The 12,121-nt window shown below is 37.7% G+C and overlaps 1 protein-coding gene and 1 pseudogene across 1 annotated transcript; both read left to right on the top strand.

Annotated features, from left to right (window-relative positions):
- The first annotated feature begins 305 nt into the window (after window positions 1-305).
- On the top strand, window positions 306-1,250 carry Olfr1499 (olfactory receptor 1499). The gene has a single exon (NM_146796.1). The coding sequence runs from the start codon at window positions 306-308 to the stop codon at window positions 1,248-1,250; it is 945 nt and encodes a 314-aa protein (NP_667007.1).
- Window positions 10,518-11,463, top strand: Olfr1498-ps1 (olfactory receptor 1498, pseudogene 1; annotated as a pseudogene).

The following is a 12,121-nucleotide window of genomic DNA, read 5'->3' as shown; positions in this document are numbered from 1 at the left end:
ATGCAAGCACAAAAGTGGCATCTTCATTTTCCCCAAACCTGAGGATTATCTTTCTTGTCCTCACAGAAACTTCCAAATGTAAACAAGAACTAATTTGAATCAGAAATAGAAACTGAAAAACCACCTCATGCAAGTCAAAAATGTCTAAAGAAAATCAATCAGATTAAGAAATTCCTGAAAAAATATTTTATATAAATAGACAAACAAACTTAACATCTACTACAGAGAAAAAAAGAGTGATCTTCAGTATTAGAATCTTTACAATACATTCTTATCTTCTAATGATTAAATAGTCGATACTGAATATGGACAATAACAACCTCACAACAGTAACTGAATTCATTCTTGTGGGCTTTACTGACCATCCAGAGTGGGAGGTTCCTCTTTTCCTGGTATTTCTCTGCTTCTATCTGGTCACCATCCTAGGGAACTTGGGCATGGTCATTCTTATCCAGATGGATGTCCAGCTTCAGAGCCCAATGTATTTCTTCCTGAGTCATCTCTCTGTGTTGGATGCCTGCTACACCAGTGTCATCACCCCTCAGATCCTGGCCATGCTGGCCACAGGTAAAACAGTCATCTCCTATAATCATTGTGCTGCCCAGTTCTTCTTTTTCACCTTCTGTGCAAGTACAGAATGTTTCCTGTTGGCAGTGATGTCCTATGATCGCTATGTTGCTATTAGCAATCCTCTGCTCTACACTGTGGCCATGAGTCCTAAAAAATGCTGGAGTTTGGTACTGGTGGCCTATGTATGTGGGTTATCTGGGTCCATTCAAAGAACCACATGTACCTTCTCTCTTTCCTTCTGTGAAGATAATAAGATCAACTTCTTCTTTTGTGACCTTCCACCCCTCCTGAAGCTGGCCTGCAGTGATACAACAAATGCTGAGATTATAATTGTTTTGTTTGGGAACTTTGTCATCTTGGTGAATGCTTTAGTCATACTCACTTCCTACCTGCTTATCATCAAGACAGTCATGAGGATAAAGTCTTCAGGTGGCAGAGGTAAAACCTTCTCCACATGTGTCTCCCACCTCACTGCTGTGGCTCTTTTTTTTGGGACCCTCACCTTCATGTATATAAGAAGTGGTTCAGGGAAATCGCCAGAGGAAGATAAAGTAGTGTCTGTCTTCTATACTGTGATCATCCCTATGTTGAACCCTCTGATCTACAGCTTGAGAAATAAAGATGTTAAAGCAGGCTTCAGAAAGCTCACTAGCAGGCTACAGGTGTCCCAGAGTGTATAAAACTGAGTGAGATGACCTCTCCGTTATCAGTTTTGCATTCATATTCAAATAGATACCAGTAATATATTTATGAGTTATCTATGAACAGAAAGAATGCTTCCAGGAAAGAAGAAAATTTATCATAAATTTTGTATTCAGCAACTGAAGTACATATTTTTTTCTGTCTTTGTCTTCTAGAGCTCTCTAATACCATCACTTAGAGGGGGTTTAAGGGATGTCTAATTTCTGGTACAATTGCCATCTTGTCTTTGTTGCTACATATATTACTCTACTTCATGTGTCAAATATTACATTTTAGGACTTCTGTGAATTGAGTGAATTTGAGTCTTCTGTTTCTTTTTTTTTCATATATAAAGGAAACAATGTCTTCTTCCTTTATCATTGTTTTGTCTTTCTTAATGCTGAGGCCTGATTAAAAGACTTTCCAAACTGTCTTGATAACTCACTGATTTCTGTTTTCTTTATTCATATGTTGATATCTTTGTAATGAACATGGGCACCTTACCTGTGAGAAGGTGTTCACAATGGCCAATTCTGGCTTCAGAAGGGCAGTGGATTGCCACTCTTCATTACCATATCTCTTACTTCATGGAAAACTCTCATTCTAGTATGCTCTTTTAGGGTTAGAAGTGAGAGCGAGTACAGACACAGCCAGTCTTTGTAGTAGACTTGAAGACCTGTGAATATATCAACTCCTGCACACGTCTGTAAAATTTCATAGGATAGTCTTTGTTCCCTTCATTTTCATGTCAAAAGTCAGATGAAATCTAAACAATTGTATTTAAAATGATTGTTTTTGTCGAACATAGAGTTCTATTTTCATTTCAAGACAACTTCAAAGGAAGACGAGAAGATGTTGCCACATATGAAATTTCCACTTAGTAATCAAGAATATATTTCCTTCAGACTCCAAATACTCAAAATACGCAGTAGCAGATAATTCATGGAGTGATTTGAATATAAATCCTATTTGCCTCTAACTCAGTGTGAGAATTTGGGTAAATATTTTATTTTCTCAGGAGCAATATAAATACAGCAATTCCCAATTCAAATATAGTATAATTGAGTATGATGGTAAGAAATTTCTTAGCACAGTCAAGTGCTAACATAGATTTATCCTTTCCTTTGTGTTACTTAAAATTCTAATATCGCTGGGCAGTGGTGGTAGTAGTGCCTTTAATCCCAGCACTCGGGAGACAGAGGCAGGTGGACTTCTGAGTTTGAGGCAAGTCTGGTCTACAGAGTGAGTTCCAGGACAGCCAGGGCTACACAGAGAAACCTGTCTCAAAAAAAAAAAAAAAAAAAAAAAAAAACCAAAAATTCTAATATCAACCCTATACTCTTGATACAATTCTATGGACATTGATAAGTTCAGTGTTGACAGCCCAGTGATGGTAAAAATCAGTGGCCAGAGGGAGATGAATTAATCATTTCTACTCACCAAGAAATGAAACAAACTTTCATGTTTATTTGGGAAAATATATTTATTACACAGCACATAATCAATGGTAACTGAAGAAAGACTTCTTTAAATTTTCTTTTACTTTAGTTTTTATTTCATGTGTTTGACTATTTTCTCTGCATCTGGCTATGCATGGGTATGTGCAGTACCACCTGGAGGCCAGAAGAGGGCATCACATCACCTGGGACTGGGATTACAGATGGTTGTGAGTTGCCTTCAGTTACTGGAAACTAAACCGGGACTGGGATTACAGATGGTTGTGAGTTGCCTTCAGTTACTGGAAACTAAACCTTAGTCCTCTGTAGGATCAGCCATCTCTTAACTGCAGATCCATCGCTCCATCTCCAGAGATGTCTTCTTTGCTGAGCGTATTGCTTTGTGGATACAAAACTCTTATACCCAACGGTCACTTTAGAGACATGAGTTCTTTTCTCTTCATGTAGAAATAACCATGGAATTCAAAGAGATGACTAACAAGCTTTCTGTTAATTGATTCTGTGTTAAGCACTTGGGCCATGTAAAGCTAATAAACATTGCAATATGTTTTGTGAATGCAGAAACAAGGAGAATCAAACATGGAAAACAGTTGATCCAAGCATAGAATATATAAATGACTTGTAGAATTAAAAGGAAAGTTAATTTACATAATAATCAGGACTTTCACATTTACAACTTCAATTTTATGACTTGCTTCATAAAAATTAAAAGGATTATGTCCTTATATTAGCAGAAGTGTTTCTATTGGTGGGTATAATTTTGTTTAATGACTATATCAATAGTTTGATATTTTCATATGAAAACTCAAACCACACAATGAGCAATATAGCTAAACCAATGGCCCGAATATACACTTAAAAAAACTCTTGGTCAGGGACATTAAGATATGGATAATTTTTTTTCATAGAATGTTGCTGTAGAAACTCATCACCCAGAACATTTTTCTTCCATGTTCATTCTTCCACTTCTGAGTGTTCATGCTTTGGCTTGAAAAAGATGTCATTTCAGACTATAAAGTGACCTTGATGGTGAAAGAAATACATAGATAAGGTAACCATTTGGGGTATCTGCTTCTCTCTAAATGTAGGTACTTAGAGATTATATACTTCTTTTTTCCTACTGCTCTAATTTTACCCTATAGATTTTGATATGTTGTATTTTCAGTCAATCCTAGGATATTTTCTAAGTTTCAATTTTTGCTTCTTCAGCAACTCTTCCATCATCTAATAGTAAGTTGTTTAATCTTCATAAGCTTCTTTATACTCTATGAAATTTTATGCTACTGATTTATAGCTTGGTTACACCATTGTGATTATTACACAAAATTCAAGTAAATATTTCACTATTTTCCTCTGTTTTTCAGGCAGTCTTTGGGATGTAATAGGTCATCTACTTAGACAAACTCCATGGCCCACTGAGAGGAATCTGAATTCTGTAGTGACATAATGAAGTGGTATTAAATGTCTATTAAGTTCATTTGTTATACTCTGTCATTTCATTAAGATATTTCAGTATAGTTTTTTTTTTCTGTGTTGAGATGTCAATTGGTTTAGGCAGAATTTTGAAATCAACTACTATTATTATGACTTTACACCACTTTATACCCACATTCAGTGTGCATGTGTTTAAACTTAAAATGTCTTCTTAATGGGTTATTCTCTTAATTGTTCTGAAGTGATTTCTCGTATTTCTTCTGAATTTCTGTTTGAAGTCCATTTTGCCAGATAGGCAAGTCACAACTATTGCTTGTTGCCTAAATCCATTCCCATAGTCCATTTTTTTCCCATCATTTAACCCTAAAGGCAATGAACAGGTGGTTGCTGCTTTTTAATACAGTCTGATAGTTTGTGTCTTCTGACTGGGGAATTAAGAAAATTAATGTTCAGAGTTATTGTAAGAAGGCATATATTATTTCTGTCATTTTGTTGATTCTGTAGAGTTCTGTGTTTTCTTATTTCTTCACTATAGGTATCATTCCAGTGTGTTTTCTTCTTTCATGTAGCCTCATGGATTTTTATTTTTTATTTCTTCTCTTCAACTCAGAGGTTTCCTTCAAATATCATGAACACCTAGTGTTAATGAACACATTTAGCTCATTTTTATCATGGAATTTTTTTCTGTTTTTTTTTTCTTATTTAATGATAATGTTGCTTTGCTAGGTGTAATAAGTTTTATTGATAGTTGTCTTTCAGAACTTGAGATATATTATTCTAACCTTTAGTATTTAAAATTTGAGAAATTTATAAGCAGACCTTTATATGTAACTTGGTATTCCTCATTTACCATTTAAAATATACTTCCTTTGCTGTTTATTTAGTAGTTCAATTATTATATGGTAGGTAATCTCTATTCTTTTATGGTCTTATTTGTTTGATGTTCTCAATGTTTCTTTTATTTAGATTTTATAATTATCTTTAATTTTGTACAAATTTTCTTCATTTTTGGAATGTGTTAAAATATTTTCTATGCCATTAGAATGAAATTCTCCAGTTTTTCTTTTTTATTGGATAATTTATGTATTTACATTTCAAATATTATCCCATTTCCTAGTTTCCCCTCTGGAACCCCCCTATCCATCACTGCTCCCCCTGCTTTCCCACTCACCCACCAAACCACTACATTGGGGAATCAAGCTTTCATAGTACCAAGGGCCTCTTCTCCCACTGATGCCTGACAAAGCCATCTTCTGCAACATATGTGCCTGAATCCATGGATCTTTCCATGTATGCACTTTGGTTGGTGGTTTGCTCCCTGGAAGCTCTAGGTTGTCTGGTTGGTTGATATTACTGCTCTTCATATGTGGTTGTAAACCCCTTCTACTCCTTCAGTCCTTCCTACAACTTCTCATTGGGGACCTTGTGTTCAGTCCAATGGTTGGCTGTGAGCATCCACCTCTGTATTTGTCAGGCTCTGGTTCCCCTCAGGAGACAGCTATAACAGGCACCTGTCAGCAAGCACTTCTTTTTATCTGCAATAGTGTCTGGGTATGGTGTTTATATATGGGATGGTCTAAAATCAGGGACTAGACAAGGCAGTACGCTCTCTCCCTACCTATTCAATATAGTCCTCAAAATCCTAGCCAGAACAATTAGACAACAAAAGGAGGTTAAAGGAATACAAATTGAAAAGGAAGAAGACAAAATATCACTATTTTTAGATGATATGATAGTACTCTTAAATGACCCCAAAAATCCCAACAAAGAACTCCTAAACCTGATAAACAACTTCAGCAAAGTGACTGGCTATAAAATTAACTTAATCAAATCAGTAGCCTTCCTATACTCAAAGGATAAACAGGCTGAGAAAGAAATTATGGAAATGAAATCCTTCACAATAGTCACAAAGAATGTAAAATACCTTGGTGTAACTCTAACCAAGCAAGTGAAACATCTGTGTGACAATAACTTCAAGTCTCTGAAGAGATAAACCAAAGAAGATCCTAGAGGATAGAAAGGTCACCCTTGCTTATGGATTGGCAGGATTAATATAGTAAAAATGGCCACCTTGCTGAAATCGATCTACAGATTCAATGTAATGCCCATCAAAATTCCAACTCAACTCTTCATAGAGTTAGAAAGAGCAAAATCATTTGGAACAACAAAAAACCAAGGATAGGGAAAACTATTCTTAAAAATAAAAGATAGTCTAGGTGAATCACCATCAAGCTGTATTATAGAACAATCATGGTAAAGCTGTACGGTGTTTGTACAGAGGCATGAAGGTAGATCAGTGGAATAGAATTGAAGACCCAGAAATGAACCCACACACCTATGGTCACTTGAACTTTGACAAAGGAGCCAATACCATCCAGTGGGAATATTTGTTGAAGTCTGTGACAACTTGCAAGGAGATGGCTCTTTCCTTCCATGATGTAGATTGTGGAGATTGAGCTCAGGTAGGTAATGCTCTGTAGCAGTCTCCTTAACCCTTTGAGCCATCTTGTTGCCCCTTAATTTTCATTAATATTGTCCCACTGTCACCATCAGATTGTTTTCATTCTTTTATTTTGTATTTCAGCTCATATTTTCTGATTTTCTCCCCCCATTCTATTGTGTGTCTTTCCACATTCCCTATTCTTTGACTTAATATGATTTATATTTCAAATATTTCAGTTGAATATTTATTGAATTTCTATTTCAGGTCTTCTACCAACTTTATCATTTTATTTAACTGTTTTCATCATTTTGGGACTTTTTAGTTCTCTTTCTTAGTATATCTGAGTGTACACTGAATTATTTGTTTGTAATTTCATTTACTTCTCACCTATTCAAATTCATTATTGTGGGATTAACAATTGTTGGAAGAATTAGTATAGTCTTTCTTATATTACTGGATTGGTATTTCTAGATGTGATATTACTTTATTGCTTACTCTATAAAATAAGCTATATTCTTTTTGTGAAATAATTTCAGTATTCAAGTGGACTAGATTGTCACGGAGTTGAGGTACATAGTTTACAGGTTATATTATTGGTCCAGGGGCACAGGATACTTTGTAGAGAGTTGCTATTACTTCCAGAATAAATTATTATCTGTGAAAGAAATCACAACTTCTGGTTATGTATACTATGCATAAATCATGCTTGCAAATTAACAATATCTGTCTTTTAAACTTCAATAACTTTTGGAGTGAATTCAAGACATACTGACCCTGTGTGGGGTAGTGTAAATCTCAGTCCCTTCCTTGGTACTCCCTCTGGCTTGGCTTCATGCAGTGTAGAGCAGGGATAAATGAGATCTTTGGTGTTCAACAGATTTGGGGGTTTGTGATATTAGCACATGCATGAGAAGACACTGTAAGACATTGCCTCTTAGTTGCTTTTAACTCAGCTGATATCCCTATTGGCTTCATCTGCTGACTTGCTGAGTTGATGAATGTATACAATCATTTTCTTTTTTAGTTTTTGTATTTAGTCTTTAATCATTTTTGCAGTCCAGACTTTATTCCCCTCTAGATCCACAGTTGCCGCAGACCCTCTGGGCCCCTTTGTCTTTGTGGAACGGGTCTCTAGTCGCAGGTGGGCAAAGCATTGGATGGAATGACAGACAGATGCACACAGGAGAGGTTGTGTAGAATCTGAACGTAATGTGTCAAATTGAGCATCAAACTTTTTATACAGAAGAAAATAGGGAAGTTGGGTGACACATAGGCAAGGTACAAATGAGGTTACTGGATGCTTAATGACTCTTACACAAAACAGAGGAATGTAAACACAAAGACTGTCAGGAACTGGGCAATAAAATAACTGAGACAAAGTCAGCCCTATCTAAGGTCAGCTATAGTCTTAGAAGCCAGGTGTGAGGTCTTTACACTCCTAGGGCAAGGGCTTTCACACCCAAGTCATGGTTCTAATTAGGGAGTTTGGTTCTAGCTAACCATCTCATGAATAATGCAATACTCTAAAACCACAGCCCGATCTACTTTCTAAACCATTGTAAATTCCTGTATACGGGAGCGACTTGGTTTTTATTCTAAGTGATAGTGTAATACCAGAGGCAATTCTGAATGTCACTGAACAGGCAACATTCTTCCTGAATTCCAAGCCCATGGTCAGCTCAAGGATTTTCTAGGACGTTGGAACACTGGTGAAGGCTTAGCTATGTCAGAATTCAATCTTAAAAGGCACTTATAATAGGATAATACTAAAAGAGAGCACGTGGAGCCATATACCAGACTAACGTGGGAATAGAATATAAGTATATGGGTTAAAGAGAATGCTAGACTCCAGAAGGTGAGTTTCTGTGAAGCTCTCTGCCTCGTGAGTGGCTTCCAGGCCTCTTGGCTTGTCAAGCTGACTTGACCGGAGTGCATGGCACACAGCCTGACTGTTCCACATCCATATCTCTTCCCATCCACCCCCATCTCAAAAGGGAAGTCACCACACCCTACCATCACCCTACCAGCCATCTTCATTTCCTAGAGCCTCAAGTCTCTTGAGGTTTAGGTGTATCTTCTCTGACTGAGTTCAGACTCAGAAGTCCTCTGCTGTATGTATATGTGTCAGGGGCCTCATAATTAACTGGTGTATACTGCCTGGTTGGTGGCACAGTGCCTGAGAGATCTCCGGTGTCCAGGTTAGTTGAGACTGCTGGTCTTCCTATATGGGTCACCCTTCTTCTCAGATTCTTCCAGCTTTTCCCTAATTCAGTTATGGTGCCCAGCAGCTTTTGTCCATTGGTTGGGTGTAAATATCCACATCTGACTCTCTCAGCTGCTTGCTTGGTTTTTCAGAGTTATGATGGGCCCCTGTTTGTAAGAATACCATAACATCAGTAATAGTGTCAGGCTGTGAGGCCTCCCCTTGAGCTTGATCCCAATTTGGGCCTGTCACTGGACCTCCTTTCCCTCAGGATCTTCTCTATTTTTGTCTCTGCAGTTCTTTCAGACAGGAACAATTCTGGGTCAGAGTTTTTAGCTGTGGAATGGCAACCACATCCCTCCACTTGATGCCCTGTTTTTCTACGGGAAGTGTACTTTCTCTTATCTTAAAATTTCTATAAAAATACCATGAAAAGAAGACATTGGCTGAATTCAAGTGCCAGGAAATGTTAAATTTATATCACTGTGTGGAAGGTATGAACAGACAGATTCCATCATCAGAAACCATATATGTGTGATTCAAGTGATAATGTTGGAATAGATGTTGCCTTGGTTCATTCTAAACCTGAGGTTCAAATGTGTCTTCTCTTCACAGAAAATTCCCAGCATAAACCAGAATTAATCTGGATCAGAAACAACAGCAGGAAGGTTAGCCCCATCAAATATAGGAACTGCTCTAGAAGAATAAGCCTGTTCAGGATTTCTGAAACAAGCTTTCTAAAGATCATAGTTGCAAACTCAACTTCTAGCATAGAGAAAAGGACTTTGTGACTTTGTCCTTGTTCTTATTTCATTCTTGTCTTCAGATTAACAATCTACATTCGTTTTATGGCTAAGAATAACCTCACAACAGTAACTAGGTTTGTTCTCATGGGCTTGATTGACCTGCCTAAGTGGGAGGTCCCCCTTTTTCTGGTGTTTCTAAGGTTCTATTGCTACACACACTCCAGTGAAGTTTGTTTGGCAGGCCAAGAGGCCTGGGAACACTCACGAGGCAAAGAGTTTCATGGAAACTCACCTCCTAGAACTTTGGCGTTCTCATAACCCGTATACTCATACCCTACCCCCGCGTTAGTCTGGTGTATGGATCCACATGCTCTCTTTTAGTATTATTTTATTATAAGTGCCTTTTAAGATTGAATTCTGACATAGCTAAGCCTTCGCCAGTGTTCCAAAGTCCCAGAAAATCCTTGAAGCAGACAAACTTGGAATTCAGTACGAATTCAGTGAGAAGGTTATCTATTTAGTAACATTCAAATTTACTTCTAGTAGAGACTGTGAAACAAATTAGGCATTACAAAGAACAGAGCAGGAATAGCTCAGGGCTGGTCAGCAGAGTGTTTACTTGGAACAATAGCCAGTCTTACCCAGACAAGGGAATTCACAATGGCCTAGCAATCAGGTGGGTTCACCATGAAAGAGTTAGGGAATCCCCCTGAGACAGGTTTCTTCACTAGACCCAAAGAAATCAGGCATTTACTAAGAACCCCTGGTGGTGGACTTAACAATAGACTAGCATTACACCTAGCTCCCTTCTTAGTGGCAGCAGCCTGGTCCCTGCCTTCTTTTGATGTATACATTCCTTTTGTATTGGGCCACTAACTCGGTGGATGTATTTTGCCTGGTTTCTTGTTATTCTTCTGTATAAAAAGTTCGATGCTCCACTTGACAAATTACATTCAAATTCTACACAACCTCTTGTGTTGCGTCTGTCTGTCATTTGCCAAATCCTTGCCCATCTGCAACTAGAGACTCATTCAATGCAGACAAAGGGATCCACAGGGTCTGTGGCATTCTATATTATTACCATTTTGGGAAACTTGGGCATGATCATTCTTATACAGGTGGATATACAGCTCCACACTCCAATGTATTTCTTACTGCGCCATCTCCCTCTATTGGATGGTCACATCCATCTCCCTCTACACCTCGGTCATCACCCCTCAGATAATGGCAACACTGGCCAAAAACAAAATGACCATCTCCTGTGGCCGATGTGCAACACAATTCTTCTCCTTCACCATCTGTGCAGTTACTGAGTGTTTCCTTCTGTCTGTGATGGCCTATGATCGCTATGTTGCTATTAGCAACTCACAGCTCTATACTGTAATCATGAGTCCTAAAAAATGCTGGAGTTTGGTGGCTGTAGCCTATGTTGGTGGGTTGTTTGGGGTCATCTTAAGAACCACATGCACCTTCTCCCTCTTCTTCTGTGAAGATAATCAAATCAATTTCTTCTTTTCTGATCTCCCACCACTGCTGAAGCTGGCCTGCAGTGATACAATTAATATTGAGATTATAGTTGTCTGTTTTGGGAACTTTGTCATTTTGGCCAATGCCTTGGTCATACTCATTTCCAACATGTTCATCATCAAGGCTGTCATAAAGCTGAAGTCTTCAGGTAGCAGAGGTAAAACATTCTCCACATGTACCTCCCACCTCACTGCTGTGGGTCTTTTGTTTGGGATTCTCATCTTTATCTACATACAGAGAAGCTCAGGCAAATCCCTAGAGGAAGACAAGGTGGTATCTGTCTTCAACACTGTGATCATTCCCATGTTGAACCCTCTTATCTATACCCTGAGAAACAAGGATGTGAAGGCTGCCTTCAGAAAGGTTACTGGTAGATTCCAGGTGTCTCAAACTTTACAAAATTAATTGAAAGGATAAGTCAATTTTTTTTTTACTAGTGATATTTGCTAGTGAGTATGCTGTTACCTTGAAAAGAGGAAGCAAGTAAGTGTTGAAGAGTGTGAAGCACAAAGTGATGAAATTTGTACTCAACAATTCCATTTTCTTTTTTATCATCTTTTTTCTCATTTCCAATCTGTTACTTGGCACTGGTAACTACTGATACTCTACTTCATCATTTACAGAATCAGATTTTGAGTTGGCTCACTTGAATTGCATTAGACTCCCCATCTTTCTGTCTTCAATTTTAATCAAAATTACAAATTATTTTTATAAATGATCATATCATTCAGTTACTGTGAATTGTGATACATGAGTTTTCACTTCCCTTTAGATGTATAAATGCTTTGTCAGTGCCATTAGCATGCTATATGATGATTCTGCCCAACCCTCTGCTTCTTTAGACTGTCATTTTGCTCTGGTAAGACTGAAAAAATTTCATATTTCCTCGATGTTCATTAACTCACTGTATTGTTCCTTCTGTCATGCTATGCTAATAGTTTCAAGATGAGCAAAGTCACCTTAACTATTTTTAGTCCTCCATAAGGGCTAAGTGTACTGTAGTTCTTGAAAGACACTGTATATTGCTGTTCCTCCTCACACTTTTGTCCACATTGAAATG

This window comes from Mus musculus, chromosome 19, assembly GCF_000001635.26.
Source record: "Mus musculus strain C57BL/6J chromosome 19, GRCm38.p6 C57BL/6J".
NCBI lineage: Eukaryota > Metazoa > Chordata > Mammalia > Rodentia > Muridae > Mus > Mus musculus.
Note: the sequence above shows the minus strand (reverse complement) of the source record. Positions and strands in the feature narration are given on the sequence as shown.